The sequence below is a fragment of the Geotrypetes seraphini genome, chromosome 17, assembly GCF_902459505.1.
Source record: "Geotrypetes seraphini chromosome 17, aGeoSer1.1, whole genome shotgun sequence".
NCBI classification, from domain to species: domain Eukaryota; kingdom Metazoa; phylum Chordata; class Amphibia; order Gymnophiona; family Dermophiidae; genus Geotrypetes; species Geotrypetes seraphini.
The window spans coordinates 690603-713543 of record NC_047100.1 but is presented as its reverse complement, the minus strand read 5'-3'; the positions used below and the strand labels follow the sequence as shown (position 1 = coordinate 713543).

General features: G+C 41.8%; 1 protein-coding gene across 8 annotated transcripts in view; it reads right to left on the bottom strand.

The window, feature by feature from the left end:
* Positions 1–22941, bottom strand: part of ITPR1 (inositol 1,4,5-trisphosphate receptor type 1) — a 234033-nt gene that overhangs the window by 180625 nt on the left and 30467 nt on the right. For 7 of the 8 annotated variants that reach the window (XM_033925743.1, XM_033925747.1, XM_033925746.1 and 4 more), the window contains exon 4: positions 2422–2537. In XM_033925743.1, coding sequence (XP_033781634.1) covers positions 2422–2537 — 116 coding nt within the window. Of the gene's footprint in view, positions 1–1558; positions 1600–2421; positions 2538–22941 lie in introns of those variants that run through there. The other variant, XM_033925751.1, reaches the window with a different exon arrangement.

The window sequence follows — 22941 nt, the reverse complement described above, 5'->3', positions numbered from 1 at the left end:
GCTTCACTATCCGCTCTTACCACATCCTCTGGCAACGCGTTCCAGAGCTTAACTATTCTCTGAGTGAAAAAAAATTTCCTCCTATTGGTTTTAAGAGTATTTCCCTATAACTTCATTGAGTGTCCTCTAGTCTCTGTAATTTTGGACAGAGTGAAAAATCGATCCACTTGTACCCGTTCTACTCCACTCAGGATTTTGTAGACTTCAGTCATATCTCCACTCAGCCGTCTATTTTCCAAGCTGAAGAGCCCTAACCTCTTTAATCTTGCCTCATACGAGAGGACTTCCATCCCCTTTATCAGCTTGGTTGCTCTTCTTTGAACCTCTTCTAACGCCGCTATATCTTTCTTGAGATAAGGAGACAAGAATTGAATGCAATACACCAGGTGAGGTCACACCATGGAGCGATACAGGGGCATTATGACATTCTTAGTCTTGTTAACCATCCCTTTTTTAAAATAATTCCTAACATCCTGTTTGCTTTTTTGGCAGCCGCCACACATTGGGCAGGTTTCATCTTATTGTCTACAATGACACCCAGATCTTTTCTTGGGGGCTAACCCCCAAGGTTGACCGTAGCATCACCTGTTCTGTGCCAGTTTTAATATTTTCCTTTTGATTTTGGAGTTACTTCCATTTTGTAAAGCAAACAAAGCACAACAGGTCTGGAGCCAAATTTTAATGAAAGACTTGAAAGGCTGTGACAGACACTCCCGTTTCAGGCTCTTGAGCCTTGGCAGTGTTTTTTCAACACTGCTTTCACTTTGTATGGTGGTATTGCCTGCTGGTAGAATCAAGGACACTACCCTGATTGCATTACTGAGATCGATGATCCCTGATGCAGGCGTTTCACCGATACACAACCCATTAAAGTCCAAGTACAAACTCTCTTGGAGGCTCACTGTGCTTTATTCTTTGGTTTCATCCCTCTCCTTTGACATTTTGTAAATCACCTCTTGTAGATTTGGCAGGATGACAAACCTTAAACAAGAAACCTGTTCTCTCTCTTCTTTCTAGAATACTGCCTCCACCACTTCATGCTCCCTAACTCACGGTAAAGTCTCCAGTTCTGTTTTCCCCAAAGGAATCTCTCCTCCCCCAAGCCTGCACCTTCCTACAAATTCCCTCTCAATTGCTCTACCTCCACTACTATACACACTCCCCAGCTTCTTCTGTCTTTCCCCCACAACTATGCCACAAGAGGAGCTGCAGACTGGCCACATCCTCTGCCAGCTGGCTTCCAACCGCTATGTGAACTGAAGTCTCATGGAGCTCAAATCAACAGTTAGGCCCAGGATTGCAAAGGAGGTACTAGGGCTACCTCCTCTTACTATGCAATGACTGAAGGCAGGAAAGAGGAAGTGATCCAGAAGAGCTCACCCTCCCATGGAAGTTTTTGCAAGACGGATGACTGCGGAGCGGATGTGGGTAGTAGCAACTGAGAATTGTACCTACCTTGACTAAGCCATTAGACCACCAGGGTTTCTAAGTTGGGCCCTGGAAGGCTTACAGGTGGTGGGAGGGCAGAGCTTATGGTCAGAGGGGGGCTGCGACATACCAGTTTCAGCTGAAACATTGCAGTTAATTTCAGGTGCAGGTTCAGTTTGGGTCGCCTTCTATTTTCAGACTAAGGTGGATGTTTGTGAAAGACTTTAGTGAAATGCTGAGGTGGCCACGTTAGTCCACTCTTCAAGGTAATATGTAGAAATAAAACAAAAACATAAAGGAAAAAAATTAATACCTTTTACGAAGCCGTGTTAGGCTTTTTTTTAAAAAAATTGCTAAATGCAGCGGTATTAGCTCTGACACTCAAATGAATTCTATGAGCATCGGAGCTAATACTGCCATAAGAATAGCCTTACTGGGACAGGCCAATGGTCCATCAAGCCCAGTAGCCTTTTCTCATGGTGGCCAATCCAGGTTCCTAGTACCTGGCCAAAACCCAAGGAGTAGCAATATTCCTTGCTACCAATCCAGGGCAAGCAATGGCTTCCCCCATGTCTCTCTCAATAACAGACTATGGACTTTTCCTCCAGGAAACTAGCCAAGCCTTTCTTGAAACCAACTACGCTATCTGTAGCTTTTGAAGGTAACCCCTTCTTCCTCAGATCTGCCTCGTCACCTCTCTGTGTCCTACTTAACAAAGACCTTGGCTTTTTTCCCCACTACTAAGAAATTTAAACTGTTTAGTCACCTCTTTATCTCCAATTACCACTGAAATGCTTTCACGTTTCCCTTATATATACTGATTTTGTCAACAGTTGCTTATTTCTCATCTGAGAAAGCTAATGATAAACTACATTAAGTTAGTCCAATAAAAAAGGTATTATTTTATTCCTTTATGCTTTTGTTTTATTTCTACATATTGCATATTGCCTGAAAGCATAAGCAGGAATCTAAGTGTGGAGCAATGACACTTACATGGAGTTTGTTTAGAAGTACGGTGTCAGTTGTACTGTTGGCACCTGGTTTTGCTGCTTTCCAGAACTGCTTCTGAGCCGAGTAGCGATTCATTGGGCAAAGCCTGAAGAGGCAGTCTAGTACAAAAACAGAATCCTTTCAGTATACATAAAGAAAATCAAACATTTCCAATGCATCCCTGCCTGGCTCATTAATATCCCCGGCCTTCTACAGTATAGGGACAAATACGCCAAGTCTAGGCAGTGCACTCCTGAGCCAAGGTGGAAGAAAGCAGGGCTCAAGTCTCATAACACGGGATATAAACAGCCGGGTCAAAGCATTTATAAATAGCAAGTATACGTGATAAAATGGAACCAGCAGATATACTGCAAATGATGGAATTCCTAAGCAACATTCACTCTTCATGTACACTTTCAGAGCAACCTTTAGGGATGTAGGTTCTTGCTGTCCTGCCATCACCCCACCCCTGAGTTACATTTTGATTATGGAAGGCCTGGTCAACTTAGAATTAGTTAAACATCTAGAACAATTTCACATTCTTCATGTTCATCAATCTGGTTTTAGACAAGGCTTGGAGCCTCTCTGATTGATCATATTCATTCTTTATTCAGCCAAGGCACTAGCGCACTAATACTTCAACTTGATCTTAGTAGCGCTTTTGACTTGGTTGATCATGAGATTCTTTTGGGTTGTTTGGATGCTATGGGAATCTCTAGGAAAGTTTGAGATTGGTTTCAGGGTTTTTTGGGGAAAAGATCGTATCAAGTTTTTCGCAATGGTTATTATTCCAATTCTTGGAGTAACCCTTGTGAGGTACCTCATCATTATCACCCACTTTTTTTAACATCTATGTTGCTTCCTTGGCCAATCTTTAACAAAGCTTAAATGTTATTTCTTTTACTACTGAAATAAAAAACCAGATCACTTTTATTCTAAATCAGATTGAACAATGGACTATTGAATTTAAGTTGAAATTAAACACTGAAAAAAAACAGATTTGTCTTGGCTAGTCCCAATGATAAAACTCTTTATATAAGAGGACAAGAATATCTAATAGTCTCGTCTTTAAAAATTTTAGGAGTCATACTTGACCACCATTTAACCTTGGGGGAACATACCGATATGCTTGTTAAGAAATGTTTCTTTGCATTATGGAAATTGCGTTCCATCAAAAGGTTATTAGTCCATTCTTGACTACTGCAATATAATCTATCTGGGAGCCTATAAAACCATTATAGGAAGATTAAGATTAATCCAAAATACAGTGGTCTGTTTAATTTTCGGATTAAAAAACCAGAAACATGTCATCCCTTACTACCGTCAGCTGCACTGGTTGCCAATGGAAGCAAGAGTACTTTTTAAATTCGCTTGTCTTTGTTATAAAATGTTATTTGGATTAGCTCCGTTATATCTCTTCTCTCATTTTGAACTGTACTGTTTGACGACCTTCTCGATGTTCTGGTCTATTCATTTTTCCTAATCCTAAAAATTGCCATTACAAAAAGTATTTTGATCGATCTTTGGGCTTATCAAGCAGGTAAAGTTCAACTATGGCTAGATGATCTGATTCAACAATCTGCATCTTGTTGCACTTTTAGAAAATCGGGGGGAGATCTCCTGCATCGGAGCTTTTCATCTGAGGGGATTGTGCCTCTCTCCCTGGCTTCCTGTAGCAGCGGTTCTGCTTTTTTCCACTGGTTCCTAGCAGGCATCTTCAGAGACGGACCCCTGACGTCACCGGGTCCGTCTCCAACAATTTAAAAACAGAACGCCGCCGCGGGAGACTCGGGAGATCTCCTGCATCTGAGCTTTTCATCTGAGGGGATTGTGCCTCTCTCCCTGGCTTCCTGTAGCAGCGGTTCTGCTTTTTTCCACTGGTTCCTAGCAGGCATCTTCAGAGACGGACCCCTGACGTCACCGGGTCCGTCTCCAACAATTTAAAAACAGAACGCCGCCGCGGGAGACTCGGGAGATCTCCTGCATCGGAGCTTTTCATCTGAGGGGATTGTGCCTCTCTCCCTGGCTTCCTGTAGCAGCGGTTCTGCTTTTTTCCACTGGTTCCTAGCAGGCATCTTCAGAGACGGACCCCTGACGTCACCGGGTCCGTCTCCAACAATTTAAAAACAGAACGCCGCCGCGGTTGCGGCCGCAGCCGCGCGGCCGCAGGGCGTGGCCAAAGGGGGAGATTATTGATTTGCCTATTGGAATATAGGAACGAATACAGGAGATCTTCAGATCCAGGATATATGATTTGATTTGTATCAGTGACTGGTGAGACGCTGAGGGCACGATTGTTTATATTTCAACAGCGATCAGACTATTTGTCAGTCACGATGCCGAAGAGACGGGGTAAGAGCGCCGCTGCAGCCTCACGACGTCTTGAACACCCCCCTCTCGCTTCAATTGAACATTTTCTTCAGCGTCTTCAGAGGGAGACAGTAGGTTCGGGGAATCGCCCGCTGGACTCTGCGACATGGAGTGACGCCGGATCGGAAGTCCTTGGGCTGGATACCACACTGAGCCCCGACCAGAGGAGTCCACCTCCCCCACCGCTGAGTGCTAGTTCCCCATGTGAAAGGAGTGGGCCAGAAGTAGCAGCACTCTTTGATCATGAGGCTGTAACATCAGGGAGCCAGCAAGGTGAAGTCTCTATGGCTTTGTTAAGTCCAGAGATGGTTCCAGCGGATAGAGCAGAAGGAGAAAAAAGTCCAGACCAACAGACAGAAGGCAGTCAAGGTGAGTCTTCCCTAACTTTACATGAGACTTTCTTTAAATATGAGAAACCAGCTGAAGTGACTCTTGATTCAATTTGGGACTTAGTTTCCAAACTGGGAGACTCACTAACTAAACAAATTAAAGAAGGTGAAAAGAATATAAAAATTCAAAAACAGACAATAGAGGAAAATAAACAGGAAATTTCTAATGTCAAAGAAAAATTGGGAGGTATCGAAAATGAAGTGAAAATGATTAAACAAGTTCAATCTACAATAATACAAGATAATCAAAGTATTAGAAAAAAATTGGAAATTATGGAAAATAACTATCGGACTAATAACCTACGACTGTTAAATTTTCCTAAAATCTTATCAGTAAACCCGAGAGAGATGATAAAAAGGTACTTCATGGAGATATTTAATATTCCTGAGGAATCATTGCCTCCTCTCACTCGAGTATATTATTTGCCTATGAATGTAAGGGGTCAACATTCGGAGGATAAGAGACAGGAAACACAAGACCTTCAACAAAATTTGACAGCAATTTTGGAAACATCAGATAAAGATTTGGTTAAACCAGCAACTCTTATACTATCTGTGGCATTGTTGCCGGATAAAGATTGGATTTTGAAAATGTTCTTTAGGAACAAGAGTAAGGAGTTTCTGGGTTTGAAAATTCAAATGTTTCCAGATGTTAGCAGAGAAACTCAGAATCGTAGACGTCAGTTTCTTTTGTTGAAAGCAGGAGTTACACAGCTGGGTGGCATTTTCTTTTTACGTTTCCCATGTAAATGTATAGTAAGATATCGAGATAATAAGTATGTGTTTTTTGAGCCATCTCAACTTACAGCTTTTCTGACACTGAAACGTCTGGAAAAAGAGGGTATAATAACAACTACCACAATAACAACTAAGTAATTGTTGGACTTGGTAATAGAATAATTCCTCAAGTCAGACACATGATACTGTTCTTTATTATATAGAATTTATAATTGATTTCCTTAAAAGTTCACTCTTATATATATCTTGGATCACATAATTATTGAGGACTTGAGATTGTCCGATTTGAATTTTGTTCTTTTTATGTTAATAATTTACTTATTATTTTGTGATCAATCTGACAATCTTTCTGTACAAAATGTTTTGATTTTGTTAAAATTTTTAAAATGATAAATAAAGAATAAAAAAAAAAAAAAAAAAAAAAAGAAAATCGGTTAAGACCTATTTGTTCTTGATTGACAACTATGTTATAGTTCCATAGTGTATTTTTTCATCATTGAAATATTGTATTGCCTTTCTGATTGCTTTGTATTATCACTGGAATGTCCAGTCCTTCTTACTCTATGAACCGCCTAGAAATTTTTGGGTATTTGCAGTATAGAAATATAAAGTTGTTATTATTATTATTATAGGCAGTACTAAAAGGTGAGCATAGCGCTGTACAGACAAAAGCAGATCTCTGCTCCATGGAGCTTACAATCCAGGACTTCCCTGTTATGCAGTCTAAATTCTTATGCAAAGGATATTCCCAGAACAAGTGAACAGTTGTCTGCTGTCATGCATCTGTACCAGTTGAGGGCCCTGCATCCAGGAACCAGTGTTAACCATACAGACTGTCCTAGTTTACTTTGTGCGGAGCTGGCTTCAAGGCAAGTCACAAGATCAAGGTGGCATTTACAAACCTTAATTATCACCCTACTTACAGTTCTAATTATGTAAATTTATAGCTTTGCTTTTCATGTTTCATGCAGAAGAGCACTTGGGTATACAGAGATGATGTCAATCACGGGTGGCCTCCTTCCTCTGAAGTGGAAGATGTTACAAGAGGTATTTAATAAAGCAGACATTGGGAGCGCTCATTCATTATTCCTGTCCCATTTATATTTTGTTTTCAGAGCAAAAAAGGATATTCAAGCAGCAGTCAGATAATCCCAGATACAGAACTGCTGATCCTATAGCAGATTATTTGTGGCTCAAACTGCTGCATAAAAGTTTACTAATTGGCACGATGGACCTTAGGTCTGACCCAGCAGAGGCATTGCTTATGTTCTATAGTACTGCTGGATTTGAATGAGAGTAAGCTCTATAGAGCATGGACTCTCTCCACTGATAAAGAATGTGCTAGACCTTTCCACAAGCTACATGGAACAGGCCAGGCTAGCTTATAGACTTTACAGTGCTCACACTACTTCGCTAATATTACAAACCTTTCTATCTATCTATATATCAGAAAGGATGGTAAATGCGTGGAATAGTCTCCCGGTAGAGGTGGTGGACACAGAGACTGTCTGAATTCAAAAAAGCTTGGGATAGGCACATGGGATCTCAGAGAGAGGAAGAGATAATGGTTACTGAGGATGGGCAGACTGGATGAGCCATTTCGCCTTTATCTGCCTTCATGTTTCTGTAATCATAAAGCTCGGACAGTGTTCTTCAACCACCGGTCCGTGGACTGGTGCCGGTCTACAGAAATTTCCTGCCGGTTCACAGGGCCAGCACGTACATCATGCCCAAAACAGTGTTCTTCAACCGCCGGTCCACGGTGCGATCGATGCGCCCTTATCTTCGAGCCAGCTCCCTCTTCCTGACTGATTCAGTGCACAAAGCCACGGGCAGTGGCTCCCATGCGCATCCTGCACCTGAACTGGAAGCCTTCTCTCTGACGTTGCAACGTCAGAGGGAAGGCTTCCAGATGAAGCACGGGATGCACAAGGAGCCGCTGCCTGCAGCTTTGCACTGCATCAATAAGGAAGAGGGAGCAGGCCAGAAGGTAAGGCATATCATGGAGGGAGGGAGACAACAAAGGTAGGGGGGAATGATTTTATTTTTGAATTTAGTAATTGAATTATGTCAATTTTGAGAATTTACATCTGCTGTCAGTGTGCTTTGTGTAGTTTAATTTTGTGGTTAACCATTATGTGTTGTTAATAAGATTATATTGTGTATCTGTGAAAAATAAATGGAAAAAATAGTGTTACAATTAGTACTATTATGGGGGCAGGGTCTGGGGTAGAGATTAGGTGGAGATAGGCGGGGTCTGGCCCACGACTTAGCCAAGTGTTCTTCAACCGCTAGTCCGCAGACCGATTCCGGTCCACAAAATAATTATTTTATTTCTGCCGGTCTATAGGTGTAAAAAGGTTGAAGAACATAGCACTATGACATCACAATGCAGGTATAAAGAGCCTTAGCCAATAGGGAGAGGAGGAGATAGTGGATGTTGCAGATGGGCAGACTGGATGGGCCATTTGGTCTTTATCTGCCATCATGTTACTATGTTTCTATAGAACTCACTATACAAGGGAACTTTAATAATAATAAAAGGCAATATACAATATCTCAACTTTCATTAATCACCTTAAATACCAAAATATATACGTATATAGGTAATCACTTCACAATATTATATGTGTTTAATAGTGAACACTCAGACCCACAACTATAACCCAGTGAAAATTCACGGAGTAGCTGTGTACAGAGACCATCATAGCGTGTTCAGTCTCTCCCACCAATAACCATAGAACATTTGTTCTAACAACACCAATAACTCCTCAATAGGAAACAGAGACAACTTATCTTGGTATATGGTGGTAATATGGCCATCACAGCTGCTCCAGGCACTTCCTTAATCACTATAACTGAACTGATACATTTTTACCGACCCCTCAACCTAGGTTTCACCGGTTGGCTTTTTCAGGAGGGGTACTACAAAGACAAAACAATCCTAATCATGCACTCAATGTTCACAAAATGCACAAACTCATAATGTTGTATTAACTACTATCATACTGTTGATACTACTTTTAATTCTTGCCTACAGCTTACCGGGAAAGAAAACTCCTCCGTCCAGCATACAGAACGCTACTGGCATCGCGTTACGCATCAGCAGACCACACCCTCTAAAGTACTCCCCCACTGCATATGTCATGAATGACATCACTCCGAGGGGAACTACATCAGTTCAATTATGGTGATTAAGGAAGTGCCCGGAACAGCTGTGATGGCCATATTACCACTAAATACCAAGAGAAGTCGTCTGTTTCCTATTGAGGAGTTAATGGTGTTATTAGAACAAATGTTCTATGGTTATTGGTGGGAGAGACTGTGAACACATTATGATGGTCTCTATACACAGCTACTCCGTGAATTTTCACTGGGTTATAGTTATGGGTCTGAGCATTCACTATTAAGCACATATAATATTAAGAACATAAGAACTGCCATCTCCGGATCAGACCCATGGTCCATCGAGACCAGCGATCCGCACACGCGGAGGCCCAGTCAGGTATACACCTGATGTAGTTTTAGTCACCCATATCCCTCTATGCCTCTCGTAAGGAGATGTGCATCTAATTTGCCTTTGAATCCCAGCACAGTGGATTCCTTAATAACCTCCTTTGGGAGAGCATTCCAGGCGTCTACCACTCGCTGCGTGAAGCAGAACTTCCTGGCATTTGTCCTGGACTTGTCCCCCCTTAGCTTCAAACCATGTCCTCTTGTCCGTGTCACGTTGGACAATGTAAATAATTTATTTTCCTGCTCTATTGTGAAGTGATTACCTATATACGTATATATTTTGGTATTTAAGATGATTAATGAAAGTTGACTATGTTTCTATAACCAAGTGTTAAGTCTTAGCCAATAGGGAGAGGAAGAGATAATGGTTACTATGGATGGACAGACTGGATGGGCCATTTGGCCTTTATCTGCCATCATGTTTCTATGTATACCTCAACCTCAATTAGAATTACAATACTGTCTATAATCATAAAATTGTATACCAGAATGAATGCTAGACAAAATGACAATTGCAACCTGCCTTGAATGAATGAAAAAGCAGATGATAAATTTTAAAATTATCTACAAAGCAGCCACCATCATGTGCATATCAGAAAGCATCACTAACTTTAAAATCAGAATGAAACTCAGCAGTCAAAATCAAGAATGGACAGAAATCTCCTAGGCTTTGAAGCTGGGTTTTGGTTTTTTTTTTCATCTTGTTGCAAGTGATTGTTGAGACTGCAAAAAACTCTCTTCACTGGCCCCAGTCCCTTGTCTGGCAAGTTCCAGTATCTCAGAGCAATAGCAGTAGGCACAAGTGAAGTCAGTGAAATACTCCCAGTCAAAGTAAAAAGTACCACCAAAGTGAAGACCATTTGCTATTAGATAACACAGGTAATGTTTCCACATTAAAATCTCTGCTAAGTAAATACAGTTCATTTTAGATGCTCAGCTCATCTAATTAAAGAAGCTCCAGAGTCATTTTTCGGAGGATCTTTCTCTAAGTATTCTGGAAATTTTATTTTGACACCTATAGTTAAAAACATATCACTGAGAGCTTCTAGCCCACTGTTTACAAAAAGGGCTCCTTTTAATAAACCACGGAAGTGTGTCTTATTGCGGGCTGGTGAGATAAATGCTCAGATGCTCATTCATTTCCTATGAGCATCAGAACATTTAGTAAGAAACTCTTCCGCAGTTTAGTAAAACCCAGTGAAAAATAGTAGATGGTTTAATTGCGTTGCAGTTGGAGTCCTATTTGGAAAGATTTAACATCTGGATTTCATAAATATAGTACAGAGACAGTAATTGCAGTTATATTGGCAGAGGGTAGAAACATTTCATGTCATGGCGTGCTTGTACAGTTTTAATCTATGAATGTGATGCTGTAGCCCACATAGACCTTGGATAAGTGGGATATAAATGTTAAAAAAAAAAAAAAAATGGTCCAACTCAGTGAGGCTGTTTTTACATTCTTTGCTAAGGAAGGGTCAGAAAGCTGTCTTATTACAGTTCGACCATTCCTCTGCACTTGACTTAGTTGATCTACTGCATGGTTTGAGAGTTTTCTACGTCACGGATCCTATAGTAAAATTTTTAAAAATCCTGTTAGTGCCTAGGCAGCCATTGGCTCAGGTGCCAACAGGAAGGTGGCAGTCTATATATGGGACATGATCTCCCTCCACCATATAAAAAAAAAAAATTATTTCATTTATAGTGCAGGGGTCGGCAACCTTTTTATAGCAAAGAGCCAATTTATCCAAAATGTTTGACCCAAGATTTACAAAGAGCCGCAAGGTGAAGTTTCTCTCCCCTCCAATCCCTCGCAGGCCTCTACACTTCTATCTTTCTCTCCCTCCCTTGCCCCTCCCCCTAATCCAGGGATCTCAAAGTCCCTCCTTGAGGGCCACAATCCAGTTGGGTTTTCAGGATTTCCCCAATGAATATGCATTGAAAGCAATGCATGCACATATATCTCATGCATATTCACTGGGGAAATCCTGAAAACCCAACTGGATTGCAGCCCTCAAGAAGGGACTTTAAGACCCCTGCCCTAACCCATAGCCAAGGTTCTCACCCCTCTCCAGGCACCAACCCTTTAATCTCTTTCCCAACTCTATAATCCTCCCTCCCCCGGGCCTACCGAGGTGCCTGGTGGCAGGAGAGCAGCCCTCTTGCTCCTGCCTCCTCATGGCTGCTGCAACCTCTCACAGCAGCTCACGGTACAAGAGTCAGAACATTTAGCACCCCAGGCCACGGTGGCATAGAGTGATAGGGGTAAGGGTAAATTAGATGCACATCTCCCTTAAGCACATAGTGATAAGGGGGACTAAAACTATGCCAGGGTAGACCTGGCAGGGCCTCCGCATGCGGACTTGATGGACCCAGGGTCTGATCCGGAGATGGCAATTCTTATGTTCTCTACTGTGGCTTAGTAAAAGGGGGGTGAGTGGGTGGATAAGATACTTTTAGCCAAGAAGACCATGTTTCAAACATGGCCTGCTATCCAAATAAGGGTCTCAACTCCTGACATTCACTGAACCCAGACTGATCTGGAAGATTGCCCAGTCTAGACAAGATTCCTGCCAATCTTGCTTTTAGCTTATTTTAGGATGACCTGGCTTTCCTAAGTAATTCTTTGTCTGGCCAGCACAGCAGTTTGACTTAAGTTCCTGAGCCTCTGACTTTCAATATGAATCCACTGTCTCAAGCCACCCCCCTGCCTTGGTTTCATCAATTGTTAGAATATCGCCATAATAGTATTTTCAGCTTATTCAGGGACTCACCTTAGATGAAAATTGGTTCTTGAGGCTATCAATTTTAAGCAACATCTATCTGTTGCCTTAATTGGTTCCATGCTCCCAGTCATTTTTTCAGCTTCAACTCTGCCTAAGGTCTCTATCAGCTCCAACAGTTAACTCCAGGGTCCTCTGTGTGACCCTGCGCCTCCTTAGAGAGTCAGGATTGGGTTTGTCTTCTACAAATTGTCTACCTCTGAGCCAGGCACTCTCTATACGGAGCGTACACATACAGCCTCCCACCAAACAGCTGATACCATACATGGCACTCCATCCAAGACCAGCTAGACTGCCGTCTTCATTCTATTATTACTTGGTTACATACAGTTGCTAAGGAAGTCAGGGATATTTTATCTAGTAAGTCTTTCAAATGTATTTGATGTATATGCTGGTCAATCAATGGCTTGCAAGGGGAATAATGTTAATCATTTACTGTACTAGGTACCGAGTTACTCCTTTTTTTCTAAATCCCTAATTAACCAGAAAAACGTCCTTCGTTCTCTTTTGCCTGGGATAGGTGGGAGCTGAAAGGAAAAAGGGTATTTGGACAAACTGCAAGGCCTTTAATAAGCACAGGAATTTAACAATTCAACCCACTGTCTGATTTCTACTCTTCATGACTGCAGTTTTCTGAACAGCAGTGCCTGAACTTGTATGCATCCAGAATCAGATAGTTTGTTCTCAGAAGTCCTCAAGATGAGCTGTTGCATTTCTGCTACCTTCATGGGCCTGATTCTGAGAAGCAACTCATTCATCCCTGTACTTTAAACATTATATTTAAACTCCTTGTAACAAATGTATCCGAGTACCCCATGTCCTTCATGAACTTGCTCCTGTTCATATTTGTCCATGAGCCCATTATTGTTCTCCTCCTAGTCCCAGGCAGCCTTCAGTGTTGAGAATTCCCCCTTCCTCCTCCTATGTTTATGTCAAGGGAGGGAGGGGTGTTTAATTGAGCTGAATATACTGCCTTTCAAAATGGGAATCAAAGTGGCTATTACAATGCAGGCCAACTAGGTTAACAAGGGAAACAGACCAAACTCTTGTCCAGATCACATAGACAATGGGCAAAGCACCTGAAGGACTACGGATAAAGGGATAATCTTCTTTTTATGATCTGACAGCAATTTCAAGTGTAGCAATGTTTTAACTAGAGAGAGTCTCTACAACAGGGATGCCCAATACATCGATCATGATTGACCGGTTGATCGCTCAGGCAACCCCAGTCGATAGCGGAGCCATGCAATTTCCCTTCTGTGCTGTCCGGCTTTTTCTCTGACCTCCCGCGCATCCCTTTACCTAATTTTAGCAGGGGAGCAGCCTGCAGAGAGGATCGCCAGTACTTTAGCAATCCTTGCAGGTTGCCATAGGCCTCGGGAACTGACTTCCCTCTGCCACGTTCCTGCCTCTGATGTCAGAGGAGGGGTGAGACCGCGGCAGAGGGGCGACAGCTCCCGCGGCCTATGGCAACCTGCAAGGATCGCTAAAGTACTAGCGATCCTCTCTGCAGGCTGCTCCCTGCTAAAATTAGGTAAATGGATGTACAGGAGGTCAGGGAGGAACACACAGGCCTTCATGTGTGGTGGTGCAGGCCTTCGGGGGGGGGGACGACGGACGGTGCAGGTCTTTGGGGGAGGAGGGCCCTGGTGTAGAAGGGAGGGAGGGATGGGGGGGTTCAAAGAGATGTACATATGCCGGACTTTGGGGGAAGAAATAGGTTTAAAAACAAGAGGAGTGGGAGAGAGATGGTGGACAATGGGATTTAGAGAGGGAAGGAACAGAAAGGGAGACAAGTTGGACACAAGGGATGGTGTGGATGGGGGGATAAAGATACTAGATAGGAGGGTAGTTGGGAAAAGAAAGGGAGAGATGGTGGACCCTGGGGTGGTGGGGAAAGAGGGAGAGATGCTGGATGAAAGGGTAGTTGAGAAAAGGTGGATCTGTGGCTGGAGACAAAAAAAAGGAAAAATGCCAGACTTCCAGGGGAGGGAAGGGAAACAGAAGGGGAGGACAGAAATAGAAGATGGACGGTTAGCACGGAGAAAGAAGGAGACCCTGGCAAGCAAGTTATCAAAAGACAACCAGAGCCTGGGACCAACAAGATTTAAATAATGACTAGACAAAGGTAGGAAAAATGAGTTCATTTTCAATTTAGTGATCAAAATGTGGCCATTTTGAGAATTTATATCTGGTGTTTATATTTTGCACTATGGCCCCCCTTTTATTAAACCACAATAGCGGTTTTTAGCGCAGGGAGCCTATGAGCGTTGAAAGCAGCGCTCCCTGCTCTAAACACCGCTATCGCGGTTTAGTAAAAAGGGAGGGGGTATATTTGTCTTTTTTTGTATGGTTGTTACTGAGGTGACATTGCTTAGAGTCATCTGCCTTGACCTCTCTGAAAACCCCCGGAATATAAATGGTAATTAACATTTTATCTGCGTACAGTGTGCTTTGTGTTTTCTAAAAATTTTATGTTGGTAGATCATTTTAAAAGTAGCTCGCAAGCCCAAAAAGTGTGGGCATCCCTGCTCTACAAAATACACTGCAGTAGAAAATTTGTAAAACTGTAGATTGCCTGAAACAGGCAAGTAGCCACGTTACCTTGAACTTTTTCTAAATTTACTCAAAAGATCAGCCAGCATTTATCAGCTGTTCTCCTGCCTCATTAAAAAAAGTGAGGCCAATGTGGTCTTCTGGCAGCTAATTCTCACTTTTCATACAGTCAAGGAAGAAAGAAAGAAAGAGTTAATTGGCAATGCATGCTCGTGACATACCCCTTCCTCCAGCTCAGTCTAGCAGATTCCCATATATTCTCATTTTTGTTTTGAAAACAGAGCCGGAGTGAGTGGGAAATAATCCCTTTGCACTTCCTTTTTCAAAACACTGCTCCATTGCTTTACCAAATAAGGCAACCAGCAAACTAAGCCAGCACAAAGCGAGACCCATACCACAGAGATAGGAATCGCATCAGGCAAAACCTCAAGCCAGCGTGGGGGCAGGGACACATAGCACTCAGCAAACTAGAACAGAAACTGCAGAGAGGTAGTGGTACCATGCAAGCACCACCTGCAGAGAGCATGGGAAGAGGATGGAGCATTAAGAGAAAGAGCAGCCATTCAGTGGAGAAAAGCAGCTAAATATCAAGCCAGTCTCAAAGAGGAACAGAGGGAACAGTTAGGGCCTTTTCTAGATCCACAGAACAATACACTCAAAATGAAAGATATTGTGTCCAAAGTTGCTTTCTAAATCTTAGGTAATCTGTACCCCTCTCCTCTACTGCCGACTCCATCTCTAGCAGAAAATCTACTTTTTCAAAGCACCATCATTTTCTTTCTCTCTCATTCCCTCTGTAGTCTTCTATCCTTTCATCCCTTTGCATTTCCCCACTTGAGCAGCTTATACCGATTCACCATTTCATAATTAGATCGTTGTAAGCTCAGATCGTCTCTTGCATGTTTAATGTACAGAGCTGCGTCCAACTTTTAGCGCTATAGAAATAATAATTAGAATTGATATGAGCGTTACGGATAGGGTGTTCCAAATCTTTACCACTTGGTAAGAATAAATTAGAGTAAAACTATATTTGATACTTATTGTAGAAGGAAAAGGTAAAGTTAAATAATTAATGCAATGAGTCCTAATGGATGGACCATGATGGAACCCCTCCCCCCAAAAAAAAAACAACAAAAAAAACCCAATGGTTAGATATAATGTAGTTGTACCTTGAAAAATCCCAAAAGTCAAGGAGCACAATTTAAATAATGAATGGGCCTGTACTGGTAGCCAGTGAAAAGATTTTAAAAGAGGGGTAACGGACTATGTTCCCTCTAAGCTGAGCCACAACAGCAATTGTTCATACGTTCTAGGAGTGGCCCTCACAGATTTTACATGGATGCTCACAAAAACACTTGCAAATCTGGAAAGTTTTTAAATATTTTTATGTACTCTTTAAGTTTCAAGTTTATTAAAGTTTTGATTTGAACGCAATATCAAGTAATTTCAATGCGTTATAACAATAATAATTTGGGGGGACAAATAAAAAACATTTAAAACAATAAACGTACAATCTTATCCACAATTATTTAAAGATGCATAAGGAATACAAGGATAAACTACATTTCTTTAAAATTAAAAAAAACCAAAAGGTATATCATATGCCTCCAACAGATACTCCACCAAAAATCTTTTCCACTTTAAATTCCCAACAAGCAACAATATAAAGTCTACCAGACAAGTCACCTTATCCATCCAATGTCAATTAACAAAATGATGGAACCGATTACCACTTACACTGCAATCCTATGACCACTATCTCAGGTTCAGACAGGAAGACATCCCTGAAGTAACTGAAGTGATAATTGTAAAAGCCCATTTCTAAACTGCCTAATGCAACCCCTGAAATAGAACAATGAGCCAACGATGGCTTATTTGTATTTAGAACTATGACCCAATTGTATTAATAGTTGTACTGATCTACCTGTACTAGCAAACCTATTGAATGTCCATGTCAAAATAGCCATTGTAACTTCCTGGGTTACTGACCCAACATCTTACAATGAAATCAGACCTTGAACTGAATAGGCAACATAGTGAATAACAGCATAAAGACCTGAACAGTCAGTCCATCCAGTCTGGCCATTAGTTATTCTCATTAAAAATACACAATTACCCCCCCCCCTTCCTTTTTACAAAAGCGGAGCGTGATTTTTAGCGCCAGTCACGACAATAGCTCCTATACTCATAGGAATTCTATGAGGATTGGAGCTGTTACCGCCACGGCCAGCGCTAAAAACCACGCTACACTTTTGTAAAAGAGGGGGCAAATTAACTTGTCTCTTCTTTGATATTTCTGGACCATAGACTAAAGTCCACCTGGTCTTGTCCTAGGTTCCAACTGCTGAAGTCGCCATCTAAGCTCACTTCAGCCTATCCAACCATCCCGTTGTTTGCAGGATATCTAATGTAAAGTCTGGCCAGTAATGTCCTCATGTTCCAAGTTAGTGGAGTTCCTACTTATGCCCTCCCCAGCCCATCCTACACTGATTCACCCTATAAGGGACACAAATAACATGCTGATGACATTTTTTTTTTGCTAATTCCAGTGAAATTAAATATGGAGATCGGCCTTTTTCTAATAAGTTGAACAAGGTTCTTTGGATCCACAATCAGTTATCGTCTCTTCCTCCTTCTATAGTTATTAGAATTCTTACGAGCTGTTACTGCCGTAGCCGGTGGTAAAAACTGCGCTACAGTTTTGTAAAGGGGGGGGCGAAAGTGTTGATAAAACTTCAGAAGACTTAGGCATTTTCCTAGACTCTGGTCTCATGTATGAGGATCAGATATGAGAATCTAGATATTTCTTTGAACATAATTTTGCTCTTTAAGGTTACTCCAACTTGATTATTGTAATCCTCTATTGGGTCCTTTTACTAAGGCGCCCATAGAATATAATGGGCGCCTTAGCATTTAGCGCACTAAATCAGTTAGAGCGCCTTATTAAAAGGGCCACTATATTTTAATTTAACTTTGAAATTAACAAGAAAATTGCAATTAATTCAAAACAATTACCATTAGGCAGAATAGAAATTTTTAAAAGAGATATGCCTGTTACTGGTTATCGGTGAGAAACATATCTAGTCTGCTTGTCCGATTCACCACATTTTACAAACAAATTTTTCATACAATTTCATTTTATTTTTCTCTCAATTGCATTATTCTACTAGATTAAATAGTACTTTTTTACTGCATTACCCACAAATAATATAATTATTTGGATATGTCAAGTAAAACATTTTGAATGCAAGTAGGGCATGCCTTGGTTATCAGTAGGTTATTTCTATAATTCTCTTTTGCAGAGACTAAAACACTACAATTAGTAGATTACAATTAGAACAAACCACTACAGAAACTGTAACTGGAAACAGGAAGTATGATCATATCACGCCTGTTTGGCTTCAGTTACATTGGCTTCCAGTGACTGCTCGAATTATACTCAAGATACTGTGTCTAGTAAACAAAATTTTATTTGGTATTTCCTTTCAAAAAAAAAAAAAGTTGACAAGGTACAGTATATACCTCAATGAGCACATTGATCATCTCCAGCTTCCTGTGTGGTTAAACTTTCAACTACAAGGAATAGACCTTTGCTTCAGAACACTTATGCTTATTTTACCATTTGCAAACTTGGTTATTTCATCTACATCTGTTATTTTATTTTGTATTTTTATTATGTTTGTTATTTTCTACTTTAAATTTTTATTATTTCTTTAAAAATGTATATATCGCATACATAAAATCTTACATTCTCTGCAATTTCCACTTATAACATAGACATAACTAGACAACACAATTAACATGCCCCCCCCCATATAAAATGTCAATATACCAAGTCAAATCAGATTTCAACAATTAAAGAAGCAAAAAAGCATTAGATCATATGATCCATTCCATGGTAGATGACAAAACCAAACAATTCAGAAATGCAAACAAGCTTTAAATCATACATTACTGTCAGAGTATTCTGAAGAAGATATTTTCAGATGGAAAAAGCATTAGCATTGAAAAGCATGAACAAATAATTGCGTTTTCAGCATTTTCTTAATATTTATCCTTCCAATAGAGAATCGTAGGATACCAGGCAGGGCATTCCAGAGTTCATTGATGCTCCAATCCTAACATGCATAGTCAATATCCTACCCTCCAAACTTTTTCATCCCATTTACAGATCTAAGCTCTCTTCTCGGTTTATACATTTCAAAGAATTCCTGTATAATCTTTGGAGAAGCATGATGGATAATTGCACTCTGTTGTATGGGTAGCCAGTGCAATTTTTTCAATACACTTTAACACTCTGCTAAGAGGTAGCATGTAAAAAAAAAAATAAATAAATAAAGCATTTAAATTAATCCACAGGGCTTCACAATAGAACATTGGCTTCCAATTCATTCTTGGTTGATTTTCAAAATGTTAACTCTGGTTCATCAAATTTTCCACTTCAGAATACCCCTGTTTCTCTATAGATTCCTTATCCCACACTCAATCATTCCCCATCCATTCTTCACAACAAAATCTTAAGGTAGTCCCTTCACAATTGACAATCCATTCCCATGCAGCTAGAACCCAGTTCCCTGGAATTATGCTTTGAACTACCCCTCAAATTTCAATGCCATTCTCAAAACTCAAGTTCGAGGGAGGATGGTAGCAGGGGTGGATGAAAACTTGAAGTAGGTGCTATCTAGATGCTCTTGCATTCCTTTTCTAGTTGGTTGGTTATTTCTTGCCTCTGTATCTGCAGATATGTTTCTACACAGTTTTGTGCTTTTTGCTTGTACTTTGTTTTGAGCTGACAAATAAGTTGGGGTTTTTTCTAAACTTTTGAAAACAACTACCCCTCCTGATGAGGGGGGCGGGCATGGCAAGATGGCAGACTGACCTGCTTGCAGTGTTCTTTGGTGCGAGAGGTTCTGTTGGTAATTCCTCTTCATTATTCTTTCTTGAATCCTGTATGCCCATACCAAATGCAAGACGACTATGAAGGCATAGCCACTGCCTTCCCCAACATCTTCTCCAGCCCAGCAACTAAACCATTTTGCAGTAAGACTCCTGCCAGAAGCAACTAGTGGATTAGGACCTGCTGAGTGTACAAAAGGAACTGCTGAACTTTTGGGTCGGGACACGTCATCTACCCCTCCCTGGTGGTCATATCACTGCCATGTCTGGCAGCCTTTAGGGAGGTCGTGGTGGAATTCTCTGGAACAGAAGCTCTAAGCAGCAGAACCAGACCTGATGAGTGTGTTGCTAGGAATGCAGTAGGAGGATTGGATCAGAATACTGCAGGACCCACGGTGGCAACCCTAGATGCTATCCAAGGACTGAAGGCAGTTATGTTCAAATCAGCTCTGCTCGTGAGTAAGGCTGAACTATTGTCTCAAACTTTGAAATCTACTAGACAAACATTCAGTTTACTCAGAAGTAATGTTGACATAAAAGAACTGAGAGAAACATGGAATGGTGCTACTCTTTGGGGTTTTGCCAGGTACTAGGTGACCTGGATTGACCACCGTGAGAACAGATTACTTTAAGGGCTAGATGGACCATTGGTCTGACCCAGTAAGGCTATTCTTATGTTCAACAGTGGCTACTATTACTCATTGAGAACTTTAATAGAAGGTTAAATCTCCGAGTTTGGATTGACATCTGGATTTTTTTAATGTTTGTTTTTTTTAAAATATTTAAAGTTTTCCTTAACTAATATTGCTCCACTGATAACCAGATACTTCGTAAATGGCAGGGGCTCCCCCAGTGAATTGCAGAATTTATCTGCTATGCTGGAAAACTACCGTAATTAACTGAAGTGACTGATAGAACTATGTTTCTTGTATTCATATTTGAGCAAGATCTTAATGCTGTTCTTAAAATTGATTTGATTTTAATGCTTGATATATTGTTTTAAACCATTGTGTTATAGTGGTTTACAACTCTAAATACATTTCATAATATATATTATAAAAAAAATTTACAATTCTAACAACATCTCATTATACAATAACAATTACCATTACCCTAAAAGAACCCTTTCATCCAAGCACCCGCGCCAGCTCAGCCTTCATTGTAATCCACTCAATATAAAATATTTCAATAAAAAAGAAACTGTTACACATAGCATTCTAAACTCACATTTTGTGGTTATAAAAAATGGATACAGTAGACCCCCACGAATTCGTGGTTCGCAGACTCAGTCATTCGCGGTATTTTCTGATCACCTCTACCAGTCAGAAAATACCACGAAGGACTGACCAATGGAAAAGCAACTTTCCCCCTTCTTTGCCTGCTCAAGAAAAGAACGGCTAGCCCTCTCCCGCTCTTCCATTTTGACCCCTTTTGTTGCAGCTGCTGTCTGGTGTCCTGCGTACAGGCTGCCTTTTCAACAACAAAGTGAGGTGGGAGAGGATTTGTGCAGGAAGCTCGCTTCTGCTAGGGTTCTAGTCTGCGCTCAGCTCTCCTTCAGACTAGGCAAACTCTCTGCAGTCCACCTTAAGAGCAGCCGGTGCTGGGATCTGAGGGGCCTATGAGGCAGGTGGGTAGAGAGTTCTGAGCGAGGAGGGTGTGACACATTCGCTGCTGCTACCCCTGTAGGCCTCTCCCACCTCCAATCCACTCCTAAACCGCATTTACGTTTTTTTTAAATTCACAGGTGCTCCTGGAACAGAACCCCCATGAATTTGGGGGGAATACTGTACATTATATTGCAAATAATCACATGGTCTGACTCTTGAAAGTTAGCTGATTATCTGTCTAGTCTATGTTTCGTTTTAGTAATATGTTTAAGTACTTTAAAATTATCAACTATAATAAAACCCTTAGCGCGCGTGCGCACTTGAAACTCCGTGTTCCATGCCTCACATGCGCAGCATAATTCGCCTTCTGCAGCTGATCACCAACGCCAGCTGACTTCCTGCCTACACTGCAGGGACTCTTCTTCTTCTCACCCCCGGACCAGCAGCGGTAGCAGCCGCGGTTTCATCAAGCAGCCGCGGGGCCTTTGCTAATCCGACCCACTTCGATGATGCGAGGCGGGCCAGCTTAGCAAAATCCCCAAGGCTGCCTGAGGAAACCATGGCTAAACTAAAGCTAGCGGATGCAGGTAAGCAGGGAAGGGAGAAGGGGTACTGCTGGACAGGGGGGAGGTAAAAGGAAGGGAGAAGGGCTACTGCTGGACAGGAGAGGTAAAGGGATGAGGTACTGCTGGACATAGGAGGTAAAAGGAAAGGAAAAGAGGTGCTGCTGGACAGGGGGAGCAGGGAAGGAGTACTGCTGGACTGGTGGGGGGGAGATAAAAGTAAGGGAGAAGATGGGGGAGGACCAGAGAAGAAGCATGTAGGAGGCCCTGGAAACATAGTTAAAAGCATGTAAAAATAAAGTCACCAGACAACAACGGTAGGGAAAATGATTTTATCAATAATAAGCACACATGCGCACTTGAAACTCCGTGCTTCCATGCCTCCGCATGCACAGTACACCACCGTGCCTTCCGAGAGCGAAAGACGAGGGTGATGGAAGGGAGAGACGGCCATGGTCAGAAGGTGGGCATGACCATCTAGGAGAACCGGTCATGTTCTGAGGAAACAGACCGCTTCCATTTGGGAGTGACAAAGGGGGTTGAACGGTCCAGGAGCAGAGGCGAACGAGACCAGCCCGATGAGGGCAAAGTTGACAGAAACTGTCAGTTGAGTGAGAGTGCGCACGGGAGGGGGGGGGGAAGAGAGAGTCCCAGTGTGAAGGAGTGGAGAGACAGAGGGGTCGGAATGGGTGTTGTGACTGGGTTCGCTTGCCTGGGAAGCCAAGGAGCTGGAAGTAAAAGGGAGGAGATCTGCGATCGGACATCTTGCCTGCATCTCGCAGACACATCCTATCTACCTCCGCAATTGCCCCAGCTGGAAAACGCTAAAAAAGCCGAATTCTCTCTCCCAACCAACTGGAAAGGAAATGAAATGAAATCCTTGCAGAGCAGGGGAGATAGAAAGAAAGAGACAGACAGGGGACTAGGGAGCGAGAGACAGATAGGGGGCCAGGGAGCGAGAGACAGAAAGGCAGACAGACAGGGGGGCAGGGAAAGAGAGAGACAGACATAGTAACATAACATAGTAGATGACGGCAGATAAAGACCCGAATGGTCCATCCAGTCTGCCCAACCTGATTCAATTTAAATTTTTTCTTCTTAGTCATTT